This window comes from Chelonia mydas, chromosome 9 (assembly GCF_015237465.2).
Source record: "Chelonia mydas isolate rCheMyd1 chromosome 9, rCheMyd1.pri.v2, whole genome shotgun sequence".
Lineage (NCBI taxonomy): Eukaryota > Metazoa > Chordata > Testudines > Cheloniidae > Chelonia > Chelonia mydas.
The window spans coordinates 9235345-9254472 of NC_057855.1; the positions used below are offsets into that span (position 1 = coordinate 9235345).

Sequence of the window (19128 nt, forward strand, 5' to 3'; positions counted from 1 at the left end):
AAAAGCTTTGCTGAGTACCTCAGTGTCCCCTCAGCCTAGACAAGGCCTTATATAAATGTTTTCAACATTGCAGAATATTCCAGTGAGCTTCACACAGGACTGTGAGCCAGGATTCTTTAAATTTTAATCTTGGCTCCCACACCGACCCCCTGTGGCTTTGGGCAAGTCACATTAGCTCTGGGAATTTCTCCAGCAGGGAAATGGAAGTGATTGTAATTGTTGATCTACCCCATATAATGATGCGCTGCCTGGCTTGTCAGCAGGACTTGCACCTGGGATCTTCAGCACCGAACTCTACAGCTTGAGCTAAAGGACTAACTCCATTAGCTAGTAGCAGTATTAACCTGTTATCCCATAGTGGACCATCCACTAGAGCAGCGGTTCTCAAACTTCATTGCACCGTGACCCCCTTCTGACAACAAAAATTACTACACGACCCCAGGAGGGGGGACCGAAGACCGAGCCCACCTGAGCCCTACCGCCTGAGCTCCTCCATGGGCCGGGGGGCCAATGCTCAAGCCCAAGGGCGTCTGTCCTGGGTGGGGGGCATGTAACCTTAGCCTGGGTGGTGGGCCTTTGGCTTTAGCTTCAGGCCTGGGTGGTGGAGCTTGCACTTTGGTTACAGACTTGCTGGGGCCCATGGCCAACACCAGCCTTGGCAACCCCATTAAAATGGGGTCCAGACCCACAGTTTGAGAACCCCTGCACTAGGGTGAGACGTGACACCCTTTACCAGTATGTCACATTCACCGCTTCAAAGCATGGTACCATCCACTAAGAAATACTGTTGAACTGTGAAATAACCAGCTTGTGATGCCGTATAATGCTGCTGCCTTTCCAGGCCATTGAGAACTTTGCCATGACGGTGAAAACGACAGCACAGATGCTACAGACCTTTGGAACGAACCTGGCAGAGACTGAGCTTCCCAACGATGTGCAGTGCACGGAGGAACTCCTCTCCTCCCACACACAGCACCACGACAAGCTGAAGGTGAGTAATGCTGCGTGACAGCCTTGCCACTTGGTGCAATGTAGGATTTCCCAAGAGCAGGTTTGCTCTCTGCATTGATTCAGCCTTGGCGTGCTCCAGGGAGGAGTGAAAAATAAAGTGCCATTTTTTTTTTCCACTTGCCACATAACTAGTAATTACCTAACACACTTTAGGAAGCTACAGAAGCTGGCATTAAATTAATGCTAGAGGCCGGGCGATAGATGAGCTAGAACAAGAGTCCTGACTTTTTGGGGTTGCCTGGTAGAGAACTGGCTTTTCCTGTGTTGTTTGGAGGCAGAGTGGGTACGAGTTTTACCTTGTGCTGTAGATTGGCTCTAAAAGTCGGTTTTGCCTCGTTCCTTTCAGACGGCAGGGCCTGGCATTAGCAATCTCACTAACCACGTTATGGCGGAGTGGTCTAAGACTCGGGTGTGAAATACCTACGCTCCCTGGCTAGGCTAGCTTCTTTCAGGAAACCTGGCAGCTCAGAGCAGGTGTAGATGACGTGGAGGTAGAAAGTACTAGTGCTTCTCTACTCCAGCACGGCTATTGTTATTAACACCAGGGTTAGTGCCAGAGGCGGAGAGTTCCCCCAAAAAGGCTGATACAGATGAGGCCTCTCAAAACACACAGTCACATCCTGGCAATGTCATCTGAGCCCTCCTACCTTCTTCGGAGTGTGTGTGTGTTCCAGAAGAGAACTTAAAAAATAAGGTCTTGTTTACTGTGTGTACTCATACAAAGGGTATGTCTATAGTACAATATATGCCCAACGTTGTTGGAACTCAGATTAGCAGACCTGGGGTTTGTTAACCTAGGGCTTGAGCAGCTACACTCATTTGTAACCCCAGATTAGGAATTGTTGAACCCTGGGTTCCAGCCTCGGGTTCCAGCATCTACAGTATATTATACAGCCCGAGTCCAACCACCCGTATCCCAGAATTCCTCCCCAAATGTGGCCATTCTAGCCCTTAGTTTGTGGTGCAGTGTGGGAAAACTTGACTGTCCAGAGGACAAAGAAGGTCGACCTGTGGGATTGTGGGATGCTTTTGGTGGACTCCCAGAATGTGAGTCCAGGGGGGCTGTGTCTACACTGCAAAGCAATAGGACTTGAACCCAGGGTTCCAGCTTGACACAGGCTCAGATCCTCCACCCATGTAGGGTCCTGGGACCCTGGGTCTGAGCCTTGTGTTAGAGCGATTTATGGGTGGATGTAAGGGGGGCTAGGCTTGAGCCTGAGTTCAACTCCTGGGCTTACACTGCAGTGTAAACATACCCTAAAAATCCCATGGTAGATTTCTTAAGAATAGGGTTTTCTTCCTGGTATCTTGGGCCCAAAACATCTCTTTTCCCTTATAAGATGAAGCACACCAGCTGCTGTCCTATCCCCTAGGTAGCTGCATATCAGTGGGGCTATGTGTATAAAGGACACAATCCCATGTGCCTTCAACACCCATTGATTTCAGCGTGCAATGATGACTCTCAGCGCATGGTATGATCTGATCCATTTGTAAAGTGCTTTGGGATCCTTGAGGCCTCTGCATGTTGAGGGGATCTAAGCTGTGAATGCACCCAGAGGCTTTGTGATGGGTGTGTGATCTGTAGAATTAAAACACGTATACGTAAGTGTAGAATATTACTAATTATTCTTGTTCTATTGTACACTGAACAAGAGTTTTCAGTGCAGACGAGTGCAGGCTGCAGCTGTGAATGTTTGTGCTGCATCTCTGCTGAGCCTGAAGTTTAGCTGGGCAACGCCGACTGGGAATTGGATGGCACTTGAATGTTTCTGAATGGTTGCCAGAGTTGCATCAATAAGGGTTGAAACACCCTCCCTGCGCATCAATGCACAAAAGTTAAAACAACAGGAGTGTGGCTGTTATTGCAAACCGTGTTATTGCACTCTTACGGCAAGCCATGAAGTCCACTTGCTGGTGGGAATTCTCGGGAACCTAAATCCCTGTCTTCCAGGCCACACATGTGGTTGGGGGTTGCCTTAAAATTCAGTGAGATCCTTTCTCTCCGTGGAGTTGAACAGAATCATTCTCTCGCTGCATTTCAGCTCTTGCATTCTGAGTGGATTTTTCAGCTGTTGGACAGGTCCATTGTGTGCTTTTGGGTTTTGCAGCTGCATCCACTGGACTGCCAGTACCACACCTTTCAGGAGATTCTGATAGGATCTTGGGCAGATGCAGCTGACTTCAAAGCAGAGTTCTTGATAGAATAGGATTAACAGGAGTCTCTCTCCCTGACACCACTCCTGCCACTGAATTCACTCCTCTATACTTTCCACAGTTTTTCTTTGTCCTTCCCTTGCATGTTTGTTTAAGGGCTCATAATGGCATGTAGATTTAGACAGCGCTTTAGCTTTTCAAAGCATTGAACAGACAGAAACTAGTTAATAGGAATGGTTGAAATTAGGGGACTAGATATCGTGCTTTTTCACTTGGATCTATTCTGTCCTTTGGCTGGGACACAACAGCGGCGTAGTAGGGCCAGACGGTGCTCCACTGAAATCAATGGGAGCTTTGCCATTGACTTCTGCTGAAGCAGGAGCAGACCTTAATTAGTCAGTGTGCTGTTGAGATGGCTCTGGCAGAGGTAACTGTACTAGAAGGATGCTAATTAGCTGTTTGAGTGAACAGAAGTGAGGGCCCTCTGCTGAATTGCATTGCCTTCCTCTTGGCAGCCTTGGAAGTTCAGCATTCTGAAATCAGTTGTGAAGTTAGCATGGAATAGATTGATGAAAGCTCAGGTTGCCACCCATCTGGTTTTCACCCGGACAGTCTGGGTTTTGGCTGGTGTGTCCGGGTGCCATTTGACAAGCCCTGATGTTTGGCTGGTTTTTTTTTAATCTGTGGAAAAGGTGGCAACCCTAAGCAGAAGGAAGGAGGCAGTGCAGCAGCCGCCACCGCCATCTCCAGGGCCAGGCTGCTTGTGCGACTCACGGTGTGCCGGGGCAGGACTTTGGGGGAAGAGGCGGAGAAGGGGGTGGAGCCTTGGAGGAAGAGGCAGGGCAGGGGTGGGGCCTCGAGGGTCCAGTCACCGGCCAGTGAAAGCATAGGGCCTGATTCACAGCCCAGTGAAGTCAATGGAAAGACTTCCACTGATTTCAGTGGGATTTGGATCAGACCCTTATTCTGGGGATAATTAAAGACGGGAGCATGCCAAGTAAGGTAACTCAGTGTCTCAGGAGCTTTGCTGCAGAAAGCGGAGGCAGATTGCGTCAACGAAACTAATTCATACACATAACCGGAGGAGGAAGATCTATTATTAAAATTTTGTCTGAAGGAGGGAAGCACTAATACAAAATTGAATTTTTATTAATTCACAAAAATAGATGAAGCAGCTCTCTGCCATCTTGCTATTCCCCCTTCCTGGACTCCTTCCCTGAGCTCCCTCTAGTGTTGTCAAATAACTATTGCATCAGCTCCCTCCTGCTCTGTTCAGTTAGCATTGAATACAACTTCTGTCACCTCCAACGATTTAAAATGAAGGCGACTTTCCTTTGGGCAGCCCGAGAGTGAGAATGAAGCCCAGTGAGACAAAAACGTATGCAAAAGTAGCAAAGGCTATTTCACGGAAATCCTCACAAGACTTTAAAATGCATTTCAGAGCTCTAGTTCCTTACCGTGCCATCCCACACAAAAGGAGCATGCTATCATTCAAACCAAGCCACGGCCGCAAATTGCACAAGGCCACTGGTGATTCTGAATCAACCTCCTTTTAATCTCTGGTCAAAACAAACTTTAAACAACTGCTCACTTAGTGCCTCTATTTACCATCCACCTTGGGTACTTATCTGGGCTCCATTACCACAGTACTTGAGCGCCTCACAATCTTTAATGTGTTTATCCTCACAGACCCCTTGTGAGGTTAGGGCAGTGCTCAGGGTGGATTTGATTTAAATCAAATTGATTTAAATCATGATTTAAATCACTAGTCAGGAAGACTCGATTTAATCATGGATTTCTACATAAAAGTGAATTCTTGTTGGTTAGAACCTTAATACATATTCTTCACAACTCAGAGATAGATGTAGGTTTCATTTTTAGAAGGTACATACTATACATTTTAAAAATGATTTATTTTGAAAACTTCTCAGATATGTTTTACAGCGATATCAGAAAATGAATGATTGTTTGGTTATTTCCAAAGGTAATTGAAGCAGATAGTTCACCTCCCAATGACTTCATAAATATCTCCAGTTCAACAAGTTTAATCATTAATATTTGGAGGATTTTCTTGCCATGCTGTTCAGCAGAGTTCCATTGTATGCTGGGACATCTCAATGGTGACATTTTCTGGCCCTGTAAACTGTCTAAACTACAAGTCCGAAAGGGGTCGTTTTCAGTTGAATGCCAAGAAATTATATTTTCAGAATTACTAAAAATATTTAGTTTAGAAACAGAAGGGCAGCTCTTACTGATTGTTTCCTTTTTTACAGCCAACTTTGCGTTGTGACTTCTACTATTTTAGTGGTAGGGTTTTTTCACTTACTTTGGGGAACGCCACGATCAAAGCCAAGCATAATAACTGCACTTATTAACCATACCTATTTTATTATTGAAGAAAGGAAGAGAAAATGTTAAACAAAACAACAGAAATGGCCGAACCCAAATGATAAACTGGTTTACCTCTGTTATATTTTTATGCATTTTGTGGAGAATTTTTAACAGAGATTACATTTTTGTGAGTGGGCCCACTTGTGGTAGGGCCCTTTTTTTGGTAAATTGAGACCAGGGTTTGATTTCCAAAATTATTGAGAGTCCATTCTTGGTATTTTTTTAACTGTTTATAAATGGGCAAAAGAATTTGGGTAAAGGAAGGTAACACCTGTTGATTACTGGGGATAACAACAGATTATAGATGGGCAAGGTTAGCAATCGTAACTAATCTGATGGTTGCCATATGTGAGGTTAGGAAGGAATTTTCCCCCCAGGACAGATTGGCAGTGATCTTGGGAGGCGGGGAGGGGTTCCACCTTTCTCTGCAGCATGGGTCACTTGCCAGGATTATCCGGGTATATCTCATTTAATCATTTTCCAGCCATTTTGGGGGTCTTGAGCACTGGTGCACCAAAATTCCACCTAGTCTCTGCCTATGGCACAGAATAATCTAGTCTTCCGTGGTCTGCAATACTTCGGTCTGATTCTGATGGTTGGGGTTAGTGTGTGGGTGCTGAGCGGTGTTAGTGCCCTGTGATATATAGGAGGGCAGACGAGATGATGTAGTGGTCCCTTCTGGCCTTAAACTCTATGACGGAAGGAGAATTTTGGCCAGTCACAAACCCAGAAAATTCTAGAATTATTCTGTCCCTCAAGAGACACCAAAATCATTGTTGGCACTGATCATGTCAGGCTGCATCTCTTCGATTCTAGGCAGGTCACTAAATGCAGCTTTCTTGTCAAGCACCCCTGCTTTGTTCCAATGTTCAATCCCTACAGAAATACCCTCCACTGGCAATGGTAGTGCTTCTCCTTTGAGAGAGAAAAATAACGACTTAACCTGGGATTTGGTAAAACCTTATTTGAACTGGTGTGTGTGTGTGTGTGTTTGCCTGTCTCTCTCCAGGATGAGCTGAAACTAGCTGTGAAGCAGGGGGCCACACTACTGACTTGTATTAGAGAGCCAGTCACGCGGAGCTCCGCCAGCAAACTCAGTCCAGATGAGCTCGAAAATGTAGCGACGGTGGAAAGGTTGGTGAATTGGGATTACATCCTCCAGGTTGCTAACTGACCTGAAACATGCAAATGTGATTTGAATCCTAATTTGAATTCAATTTGAATAATCTGAATAATTCTTTATAGGTAATTGTTTTTTTAATCATTAATTCACAGTGAGTTTATAGAAATATGCTACTGCATGTTTGGTGTGAGGAAGGTCTAGGTAGGAGCCATTAACTGGTGAAACTAACAGGGCAGTTCAAAGAAACCTTGAGCCTCCTCCATCCTGTTTGGTGAGGTTATTGACTACAAGGCCGAAGACTTGATGTGCAGTCTTTCTCGCCCCCTCCCTCCCACCCACGCACACACTCTCCTAAACCAGGTGGGAGTGGTGCATTCCTGCATACATGTTCAAACAGAACGTGTATGTGTGTGTTGGTGGGAGTGTTCAGTGGATGGAGGAGCTCCCCTTAAACCGGGATGTCACCGGTGTCTGGAACGGGTCTCGGCTGAGAGAGCCATCTCCGGTCAGACTGTCCAAACTGGGCAGATGCTCCCAAACTGGTGGTATATTCTATAATTAGCTTTAACCAAGTGTGATAGACCCAGGCCAGTTGGGTACAGCAGAGTAGCAGAAGGCAGATATACTGGCCACTGGATTAACCGTTTTCTGTTCCCTGACTGACCAGAGCAGGGTCTGCTCCATGCTAATGAGAACACCTGACTCCAATTAACCTGCAAAGAGTCAGGTGAGGCCATTAAGCTAATGTGACCACCTGACTCTAATTAAGGCCCCTCTGATAATATAAAAGGCCTCACTCCAGTCAGGCAGAGGGGAGCTAGGGAGCCAGAGAAGAGGAAGTGTGGCTGAAGGGCTGGTTAATGAAGACACCCTCAAGTCATTGGTAAGGGAGCCCTAAGGTAAGGGTGAAGAAGGGAGAAGCAGGAGAGTTGTGGGGAAGTGGCCCAGGGAAATACAGCAACTCTGTCAGTAAAAGGTTGGCTGCCACGAGCTGCTACCATTAGGGTCCCTGGGCCGGGACCCGGAGTAGAAGGCGGGCCCGGGTTCCCCGCAACCCACCACTACAGAAACACCTTCTGGGAGGGGAAGACAGGCCCCTGTCAGGACAGGAGGCTAAACTGTTTTGGCATGAGGCCGTAGGAGCAACAGAGACTGTGGGAGTTCTCTCACCAACCTCCATTGCTGGCTTATGATGAAAAGGGCCTAGTAGACTGCATCTCTGGCCCTAGAGAGAGAAGGGCTACATGGAGGGTTGCAGTGAGCCTGTGAAGCTAGCATAAACTGCCTGAAAGCGCGGGACCCACAGGGACAAGGTCAGCGCTCTGCCACACAAGCCAGCAACAAACGTGTGTTTCTGGACTACTATACTAGTTCACCAGGAAGCCACCGGCAGTCCCCTTAGGCACTCCATCCTATATTATCACCCAGATAAACTGGACTTCTGTGGTGACAGGTTATTAAAACCACAAATCACCACACATTAGGTTCTTCCAATCCCAAAGGATCGGTCACTCACCCCAGGTCACCAGATGCTCAGGATCTCACCAAAGACAACACTGCCAGCCAATTACTTCTGTAACTAAGTCAAGTTTATTAGCTAAGAAAAGAAATGAGAGTTAAGCAGAGGTTTAAAGTGGGTGAGTTATATTACAGGTGAATTCAAGCTTGTAAATCCAAAATGCTAACAGGGATGTTATATCTGATAGATTTTTATATCTCTGGATTTGCCCAAATAGTATGGGGGACCTCAATCCTTTGTTCAAAAATTTGTCAAAGTTCATCAGTCCAGAGATGTGGGGGGAAAGATCTAGGGGGGCACCTTTTGTTCTTGTCTTTTATATGTTGACCCCTCTCCTGGAAAATCCTGGCTGCGTTACAGAGTTAAGCAACTACATGATGTACATGCTGGGCCACCAGTTCTTCATATGAATTGCAAATTTTGTTTGCACCTTTTGCATGCTATGTACTGCTTAGGCTGTAGACTCTGAAATGACATGCAGAGGCTCACATTCGCAGCTCCTTTTGTTGTTTCTGAAGGGCTAACCTGGGGGTGTTTCCCAGACTCACGACAAGTTTGAGTTACAAACACGCAGCAAAGTTTCATAACGTCACGTACAATGATGATACACACATCTAAACAGGATAATAATACTTAGCAGATTACAACTTTTCCAGTGATACCTTACAAGGCATACTTTGTCTAAGATTTACCACAGTTTTGCAACAGCGGTGACCATATTAGCGTAGATGGTCACCTTCCCTTCTATACAACATCACAAGGGGTATGGAAGAATCTGCAATGCGCCTCATCCACAGCTTCAGTCAAGATGGATATGTCCTCCCTGTTCCCCACAAAGGACTCTGTTTAGTGTCATGGAGCTGACAGTCACTGTGCAGCAGCTTGTAATACACATCGTGCTGCAATGGAAGTGAAGCACTAAACATCATGCAGACACTTCAGCTTGTCCCAATTGGGGTGAAGCAGTGTTGTCTGGGATAGCACTGGAAACTAGCAAGTGCTGTGAAATGCCAGTTATGCCTAGGTTTTTCTGCAGCTGAGGGATTGTGTTCTGAGAGAGCGAGCCATAACAGAGTCAAACTGTGCCTATGGGAAATATATCCAGCATTCCTTCTGAGAGTGGATAGAACAGTGCATAGAACTTGTTTCCTTGTGTTTCAGTTTATCCTTCCGGTTACATTAAATACATAGGGACAAATCTTGGTTCCCACTGAAGCGTCTGTCAAAACACCTGCTGACTTGCTTGCTGACTTGCCAATTGCTCTGTATAAGCTCTTTGTACCTTGTTTTGTAGCTGTTCTACCACAGTGTCAGGGACTATTGTTTGAAGTCTCCTTTAGTGTGACCTTTAAACAACTGGTTTATGCTGGGCTGTGGGCAAAAGATGGTTAGGGAATTTTCAATTGACTTCTGCTCACCTCTCAAGTTGTTAGTGTGGTCAACAACCAACCTTTGGAAATTACAGGCACTTGATGCAAAAGCCAAAAGAACAATAATATATAAGCAGAGCACATTAGTACTAGTCAAAGTTTCATGCTAAAACAGGGGGCAAATTGCATGCGTAGAGCATTAGTTGATTGCATCGGGGAAGGAAGTTTTTCACACCGCTCCCCTCCTACAGCATTGCACAGCTGACCAACTATGTTAACCTATAGTACTTGCCCTAGGAATAGTTCACTGCCACAGGTAAGATATTGGACTTGATGGACGAGTCTGGAATGACAAGCTATAGGCGCCTACTTTAAACATTCTTTAAGTGAATGAGTGAAATTTACACACTTTGCACAAAGGTGGAATAAATTAACTTTGTTGAAGAACTAAGTGGAAACTAGGAGGGAGAGAGAATTCACCCCCAAGCCCACACGCTGTGCATGGAACAACTCTGCAGTTGCTACTCCAGCCCAGTAAGAGGGACTGCAGCCCCTGTGCATCCCCTCTGTAAGGGTTTATGGCCACTGAATACATGTAGTCACAGACTCATTGGTCTCCTCCTCCTCCTCTAGCCCACTGCGAAACTCCGTTCCACATTGCTTCTCCAGAATCAGTGTGAAGCCCAGCTCTGCCTCATATGTGTGGTGAAGAGTCCCCAACCTCTCCCTGTCTGTCTGCTCTGCTTTGAAGACACCTTCTGTAATCCCTAAACACCTGGCTGAATTTCACCTTCGCTGCATAACTAGCTCACTAAACAACAACGCACTCATAAATATCAAGTGATTTTCACTCTCCAATTAATTTCTTAACAGGTTATTGGCTCAGTTGGATGAAACAGAAAAGGCTTTTGATCAATTTTGGTCCAAACATCACCTAAAACTGGAACAGTGCCTGCAGCTCCGACACTTTGAACATGATTTCAGAGAGGTATTTTACTTATTTCTTAAATATAGACTTTCTTTTCTGGTAAATCATCTCAAACGTTTCCAGATAGCTATTCTAATCAGTGTATATTGTTCATCAAAAAAAGACATCTTCATAATGAAATAGGAACCACATATTCTAAAATGAAACTCCAACCAGTTATCAAATGTCACATGGTATCTCAATAAGCCACAGTAAGAAAGGAAGAATTAGAATGATACACTTCTTGGTAGAATTATTGGGTAGCCTCATGCAAAGTATTAGCATCTTGAAGGAATTGATGTTTGATAAGGAGCTGATCCAAAGCCCATTGAAATCCATAGAAATCTTTCTATGGACTTCAATAGGCTTTGAGTAAGGCCTTAATTGTACAACTAGAGGTGGATTAATGCAGAATGCTTGGGTTCCATGCCCTTAAATTTGAGTGGCCCCAACTCAGTAAGGCAACAAGAACAGAATGGCAGGTGGACTGTGTTGTGCATAGCCAGTTGCACTCCTCTGCCATGACGTAGAGCAGCTTTTCCATTTAGAAAGTAGCTCAAAGGCTCAGTGTTAGGTGGAGGACGAGAGCCCAGACAAAGGAGCAAAAAGAATGCCTTGGCAGATGGGATAGATGTGTGGGGAGGAAGACTGTCTGAGAAACAGTTGCTAGTACGGGAAGAAGAGTCAGTCCAGGGAAGGATGCAAGCATCTCTAGCAGGTACAGATGGGAGTAGACTATGTTTGCCTGTTCATCGTATGTGACTTTTACCATTGAATCCAAGCCACTCATTAATCTGGTGCACTGAAAGAGGGGCTTCAGATCCCAGTTCAGCAAAAGCCTGCCAAACTCCCCTGCTACATAAGCACACTGAAAATTATTGGAGTAGGTTCATTAAAGACCCCAATAATCCTTTGAAATACCCGATTGATTTTAGGCTCGACCCATCTCTGCCAAATGTTGGCCATAGTCCAGGGTGGACGTCGTCAGTTACCAGAGGCCTTCAGCCACAGATTGGACCGAGTGTGTGTGGACAGAGCGGGCAAGAAAACTTCTGTCAAAAACGTATTTTGATTAAAAAATGCTGGGGGGGAAGGAATGAGCAGGAAGCTCCACCAGGCGATCCCAAAGGGCGTTTTGATCTGGCTAAGCCATTAGAAGCCAGGTACTAAGCAAGTCTCAAGTGGAAGCTGCTCCATCCTTATAGGGTCCTCGTACGTATTCACTAAATGATTGAGTAACATGGTAATGCTGCACAGCCAACTGGGTAGTGTGTCTCCCACCATCCTCTACTGGAAGGACTAAGAATTGCTTAGTTTCTTTTTATCATAGGCCCTGGACTGCTAACAACCAGGGCCATCCTTAAGCATAGGCAGCTGCGCAGGGCACCTGAAAATTTGAGGCACCCCTGGGTCTTAGTGTCCACTGTCCTGCCTCTTCCTATCCCTGTTCTAATCTGACCCTTCCTGCAGGCTCCCACCACAGCTGGCTGCTGCAGTCTGGTGAGTCTTCCTCCGGAGGGGATCTGGTACTTAAAAGTGAAAAGAACAGGAGTACTTGTGGCACCTTAGAGCCTAACAAATTTATTAGAGCATAAGCTTTCGTGGGCTACAGCTCACTTCATCGGATGCATAGAATGGAACATATAGTAAGAAGGAATATATATACATACAGATAAGTTGGAAATTGCCATACAAACTGTGAGAGGCTAATTAGTTAAGATGAGCTATTATCAGCAGGAGAAAAAAACTTTTGTAATCAAGATGGCCCATTTAGACAGTTGACAAGAAGGTGTGAGGATACTTAACATAGAGAAATAGATTCAATATGTGTAATGACCCAGCCACTCCCAGTCTCTATTCAAACCCAAGTTAATGGTATCTAGTTTGCATATTAATTCAAGCTCAAAAAGAAAAGGAGTACTTGTGGCACCTTAGAGACTAACCAATTTATTTGAGCATAAGCTTTCGTGAGCTACAGCTCACTTCATCGGATGCAGCTCAAATAAGCTTCAAGCTTATACTCAAATAAATTGGTTAGTCTCTAAGGTGCCACAAGTACTCCTTTTCTTTTTGCGAATACAGACTAACACTGCTGTTACTCTGAATTCAAGCTCAGCAGTTTCTCCTTGGAGTCTGTTTTTGAAGCTTTTCTGTTGCAAAATTGCCACCCTTAAGTCTTTTACTGAGTGGCCAGAGAGGTTGAAGTGTTCGCCTACTGTTTTGTTTTGTTTTTTTTAAGTGAAAAAGCCTTCTAGCCTACCAGACCTATTAGCACAACATTTAAACTGTTAAAGAGCCATTAAAGTGGTAACAAAGCCATTTAAACAGGCATTTGCCAACCCCCAGGTATATACTGTCAGGGCTTGTCTACACCACGCAGCTTTTAGCGACAAGGTTGTGTCAACACTTTTTTCGGTACTTTGTTGGCACTTTTGCCAACAAAATACTTCCAGCCCCACGAGCGGCGTTAGCTTTGTCGGCAGGAGAGTGCTCCTGCCGACAAAGCTGCGTTCACACTGCCACTTGCATCGGCAAAACTTTTGTCTCTTGCTGGGGGGCTTTTTTAAGTACCCGTGAAAGACAAAAGTTTTGTCGACAACTTCGCAGTGTAGACAAGCCCTCAGTTTCTGAATTTACTGACAAAACCAGTTGTGCATTACTGTAATATTTACTCAGAACATGTTAGTCTACAGGACCTTAGTTTAAAATTTGCTTTAAAAATATTTCATTAGTGTGAAGATTTCTGAAGATTATAAAATCACATCTCTAAAAATTCCTTGCGTAGATTTTTAGATGCACAATCTGAGTATTCATCTTTAGCCTTAAATGCTTGGATCTTCAGACACATAGTTTTTTAAATAAATCCTTCAAAAGACCACCCTTATATAAAATACACATGCGAGCCCGAGCTGCCGTCAGTCAGAGGGGCACCAGTTTAATAATAATACTGGATAGGGCCCCATAAATCCTAAGGACAGCCCTGCTAGCAACTCATGAATTTTCTCCCTTACAGGGGCGGGTGCTTGTGGAGCAGGAGGATTGAGATCTATCACTGCTGTCACCATGAAGTTCTGAGTGCCCATGGCGTGCAGCATAGTGACCGCCATAAAGTCCTAGGAGGCTGTGGATGTTATAATATGAGGCTATTTGTGTTTCTTGTAGGTAAAACTGGAACTGGATAATCTGATGGAAGCGCAAGCTGGTTTCACGGATATTGGAGACAGTGTGACTCGAGTGGAGCACCTCCTAAAGGAACGGAAACAACTGGAAGAGAAAGGACAGGTTTGCACTTTACTGGACTTCATGTTTCAGTTATTGTAGATTGCTACTATTAGTCACTTGTAGAACTTTGTCCACACACCACACTTACTGTTCTGTGCGACACCACCAGAAACTGCGGTTACATACTATTGAGTTGGTATGTTTACAAAGGGGCATGAGCTCAGCCTTTTAAAGTTTGGATCCAAATGTCGACTACTCCAACCTCCTAGGGTGTTCAGATCTGGCAGTTTGATTTGGTCCATGATAAATATAGGGGCCACTTGCAAAATCTGCTTTTGGAATTCAAACACTGATAAAGCTCAGGAGGGTTTGGATCTGGGGCCTTGGTTCAGGTTGATCTCTTGGACCTTGAAAGCACAGGGTGAGCAAAGTTTGAAAGAGTCTCCAGTTAGACATCTTTCAATGTTGTTTTACTAGAAGTCAGTGCTGTCTGAGCAGCTATTTCCAGCAAGGGATTCAGCATGCATTAAACAACCTTTCTTTTCCAGATCTTTTGGCTTTATAACTCCATCAGTCAGCTGTGATGATCAGTAGGTTTGCCGTCATTAGGAAACATCAAACAAATGAATCAGTTAAATAACATCAAATTCACATGAACAGTTGCAAAAGCACAAGATGATTTGTGTCTAAAGCGTGCAGCTGAGATCCAGTAGACTTGGATTTTCTTCCCGGTTCTGCCGTGGAAGTAAATGAGTCCAAACTGGCATAGCTTGCACCTTCTTCTCACTCTCCTCGATGTGCAATTTATTATACCACACATACTGATGTACAATTTGCACCTCTTAAACATCACCTCTGAGCATAGCCCATTGCGTCTGAATTGGTGTAATGTACACAGTGAGGAGGGAGAAGAAGACCTAAATCATAGGCGCCGACTCCGTGGGTGCTCCAGGGCTGGAGCACCCACGGAAAAAAAATGGTGGGTGTTTAGCACCCACCGGCAGCCCCCCCATCAGCACCTCCCCCTCCCCCCAGCACCACCCACCCACTGGCGGCCCTGCTGATCAGCACCTCTCCCTCGCCCCAGCGCCTCCCGCCCACTGCAGTCCGCTGTTCTGGTAGCGTGCAGGGGGTGCTGGGGGGAGGAGCGAGGGTGGGGTGTGCTTGGGGAGAGGGAGGAGTGGGGGTGGTAAGAGGCAGGGCAGGGGTGGAGTGGGGGTGGGAAAAGGCAGGGCGGGCTGGGGCCTTGGGCGGAGCCGAGGAGCATCTCCTGGCACATTAGAAAGTCGGTGCCTATGGCATAAATTACGGCAACTGAGAGTCCCTTAGACTGACTTCTGGATTTAGCCTACAGAGTCAGCTGCACATCTGCAAGGCAACGGAAATAAGCCAGCCTCACAGATCATGAAGTCAGTCTTCAAGGCAGGTGTGAAACAATACAAGGTGTCAGCCAAAAGAATGATTATGCTGGGTGACAGGACACCTGGTTTCTATTTCCAGCTCTGCCCCTGTGTGACTTTAGGGTCCTGTACTTATCTGTCTTTGTGAAGGGCTTTGAGGCCTGCAGGTGAAAGGTATATGTGCAAATTATTTAATGAACCAACCTGGAGCTCTAGGCTTCATCAGAAATTATAGAGGAGTCATCTAGACTAGGCTCATCCTTTAGAGTGTGATGGTTTTTCATTTCTTCTTGTTAATTGTGCAGGAACCTTTGGAAAAGGCCCAGGCACTAGCTCTGCATGGAGACCAGCTCATCCAAAACAACCATTATGCAGTCGACTCCATTAGGCCAAAGTGTGTTGAACTCAGGCGTATCTGTGATGACTTTACCAATGAGACTAAGAAGAAATACGATATTTTGGGAAAGTCCCTTGAGCTGCATAAGCAGTTAGACAAGGTGAGCAAGTCTTCCTATAGGAAAGCACTAGTAATGCTCCATGAAAAAATAACGGGTTAAGGGATCACATATTTGGGGTTAGAGAAAAGCATGTTCACCATTTCCCCCAATCAGCTACTAGGCACAGCTGCGGGCAACCAGTCATGGTATCCGCCTCAGAAAGGGGAGAGAGAATGGGTAGCATAAAAGAGAACAGTGGTTTCCCTGAATTATACAGTTAGGAGCGTTAAAACTAGGGCTTGAGGTAAAATAAGAAGTCAGCTAAACCTAAAACATGGACCAAGCCTCAGTTGGGGCTTGCCAATGATCAGTTCGCTGCTTGTTACATTCTTTTGTTTTCAAGCTTCTCTACACTTCCATGACCTGGCTGGGATGGGAAGCAGAAATGCTCAAATGCCATGAGAAAGTGACTGGTCTTGTGGTATTTTCAGCCGGATTTGAGGCAAGAATTACCAGAAAACCTATTTGTGAGATTCCTAGCCCAGCTTTACAGACCCAAGAGGTTTGAGGAGTTCAGATAAGGTTCAGTTCTCTATCTGGACTCATAGGTACTTATCTGAACTGAATGTTAAACAAAGTGAGACGGCGCTAATGAAACCCTCTGGCCTCCCTTACGAATCCATTTACTCTATCTTGTGCTAGTGCCAAGGGAGATTTGAAGCAAATACTGTAACCACCCTTTACTATCTGGGCAGATTATTCTTAGTTCCTATGTTGGGCCAACAACCTCATTGAAGTCAGTGGGGTGTGACAGTGAATTGTGGCGGGCTGCTCTTTACATCTATAATATGATGGGACGTGAGGGTGCTCAGCATGTCACAGGATGTGATCAGCACCTCACAGGATGGATCTGTAAATTTAGAGATTGTTTGCAGATCTGGGCTCAGGTACAGGGCACAGTTAATATACTTAAGGATATTCCTGTTTCCATTTGATGAGGACAGCTGTGGTCAGATGGGCTGACCACAGTGCTGGGTGACAGGACACCTGGCTTCTATTTCCAGCTCTGCCCCTGTGTGACTTTGGGGTCCTGTACTTATCTGCCTTTGTAAAGGGCTTTGAGGCCTGCAAGTGAAAGGTACATGTGCAAATTATTTACTGATTATTAATGGGACAAATTGCTATTGGTGATTGGGAATGCAGAAAAAGAAGATCTAGGCTTCATCCAGAAGGAGATTCCTGAGGAAAAGCTGGGAACTTATCCAAGTCACTGCCTCCTGCTCAGTGCACGTAGCTCCTACCATGCCTTAGTCAATTACACATGTGGGTGGCAAGCCAAGACGCACCCTGGAGAAGTGCCAAGCACAAGAAGGCGCTGGGGCCTCACTGCGTGTGCAGCCATAGGCATGTGCCCTGCAGAGTGGGAGTATCCCTTGGAACTGAAGTGCATCGGGCGATTAAACACTGTGCTTGTCAAATCCAATCTGTTGTTTCGTGGATGACTTGTTCTAAGTGAATGGAAACCCCTCAGCCAGCAGAGTCTACCTACTATATCAGCTATTTACTCTATTAGCATAAATCACTATCAAGAAAAAATAGCTATCCTCTGTCCTACTTTACATACAAGCTGTGGGTTGGATCTTCCCACATGCCCTGCTTTCTCAGCTCCCAGTATCAGGGGGTAGCCGTGTTAGTCTGTATCTACAAAAACAACAAGAAGTTCGGTGGCACCTTAAAGACTAACAGACTAATCTGTTAATCTTTAAGGTGCCACCGGACTCCTTGTTGTTTCAGCTGCCAGTGACTCATCGGACAGAAGAGTATGTCTAATTGCTTCAGGGTATTTTTCAAGTAACACAGAGTACAGTATAGCTACTCAGACAGAGTTACAGGACACAATCTGATGTCTCAAGGAACGGTACAGTTAGCCTGTGAAGGTTTAGCTGTTGTCTTGAAACAGCGAGTTTATAATGCAAACATTTGACTCTGTCACTTTAAAATCAATTTGGCTTGCAACTTGGTGCATGACTTAAGCCCCAGGGCAGTTTCTTTTCTTTTGCACAATAACTTAGTGTTTTTGCAGCAGTAAAGATAGGATGTTGGTTTTGTGACAGGAGACATCTGGCTATGTTGACAGTATCGCAGACATGTTTTGGGGTAGCTAGCTGAAAAAGAATCTATTTTTTAACGTTGTTCTGCTGTTTACAAAAATGGAAGGCCATTCAATAATTTTTTAAAATGAAGTCATCATCAATAGTGCAATATTTTAAAGCCGGTAAGGAGGGAATCAGAGTTGAGTGTCAATTTATCCTCTGCCTAGCCTGTTGTGAAGGTGGATTGCTGAAGGAACTGTCCTGAGACCCCTCCAGTGAGTAGCACTACAAAGTGGATTAATGATAGAATGACAGACACTAGACTTTCTTGCTTTTGTTTAAATTCAATACAGTGAGTCCAATTCTGTGCTGGCATGCAACTCCATTGAAGCACAGTGCTGAGTCAGTGGGGTTACCCTGGGTCATATTTGGCCCCATAGACTTTACTGTGGCGCCTTGTTTTTAATGCACAGTGCATCTTGAGAACTGCTCACAGCCTTGACGCTGTTGTACCAACATGGGCATGTTGGTGGTATTGAAGAGTGTTATTTCTGTTCAAATAGTGGGCAAGAAGCAGCAGCGTTGAAGCCTCAGACTGTGCCATTATTGCAAAGTCCTAATAGCTCTGTTTTCTTCTAAAGGCCAGGCACTGGTGTGAAGCTGGAATCTACCTCTTAGCGTCTCAAGCTGTGGACAAGTGCCAATCACAAGAGGGAGCCGAAACTGCGCTGTGTGACATAGAGAAATTCCTGGGAACCGCTAAGGAACACCAGTTGTCTAACCCTAAGGAATTCTACAACCAGTTCGACATGATTCTAACCCCTGAAATAAAGGTAACGCTTGTTGAATTTTTACACTGCCCATTTAAACTTCCTACAGACCAGCAGTGAATTTCAAAATACACACTTCACATATTCTCTCATGGCTTCGGTTCAGATGGAAATGCGAAAGGAGATCTATGATAGCAAACTATTCCCAAATGTGGACACTTGGAGCAATGGCCTTTCCTCATACGAGTAGTCCTTAATCACACAAGGAGTCCCTTCGGGGTAGCACCCCAAAGCCTGTGTCAGGGAGTGTGTAGAGGGAGGCACTCAGTGGGAGTACAGTGCCTGCAGAGAGCAGCTGCTGCACTATTCTAAGACCGAATGCAGGGTATGCTACCGCCTAATGCTGTTGTTCTGAGGTTGGGGTGCAAGGATCCCATCCTAGTGTTCCGTCCATCTGTGAATGACATCTGCTCCACATCTGTTCTGCCTACAGGCCAATGCCCAAAAAGTTGTACAAAAATTAGAAGACGTGCAAGAAATGTTTGACAAGAGGCAAGTGAGTTTGAAGAAGCTGGCAGCCAAGCAGACTCGGCCGGTACAACCTGTCGCCCCGCATCCTGAGTCCTCCCCCAAGCGAGCATCACCTAAGAGCACCAGACCGGCACCATTAG

At 45.4% G+C, this 19128-nt stretch overlaps 1 protein-coding gene across 2 annotated transcripts in view; it reads left to right on the top strand.

Annotated features, from left to right (window-relative positions):
- Positions 1-19128, top strand: part of MCF2L2 (MCF.2 cell line derived transforming sequence-like 2) — a 320576-nt gene that overhangs the window by 135022 nt on the left and 166426 nt on the right. For both annotated transcript variants that reach the window (XM_037908688.2, XM_043522397.1), the window contains 7 exons: positions 842-991; positions 6566-6690; positions 10442-10556; positions 13698-13817; positions 15463-15654; positions 18329-18520; positions 18951-19128. In XM_037908688.2, the coding sequence (XP_037764616.1) occupies positions 842-991; positions 6566-6690; positions 10442-10556; positions 13698-13817; positions 15463-15654; positions 18329-18520; positions 18951-19128 (1072 nt within the window). The remainder of the gene's footprint in view (positions 1-841; positions 992-6565; positions 6691-10441; positions 10557-13697; positions 13818-15462; positions 15655-18328; positions 18521-18950) is intronic.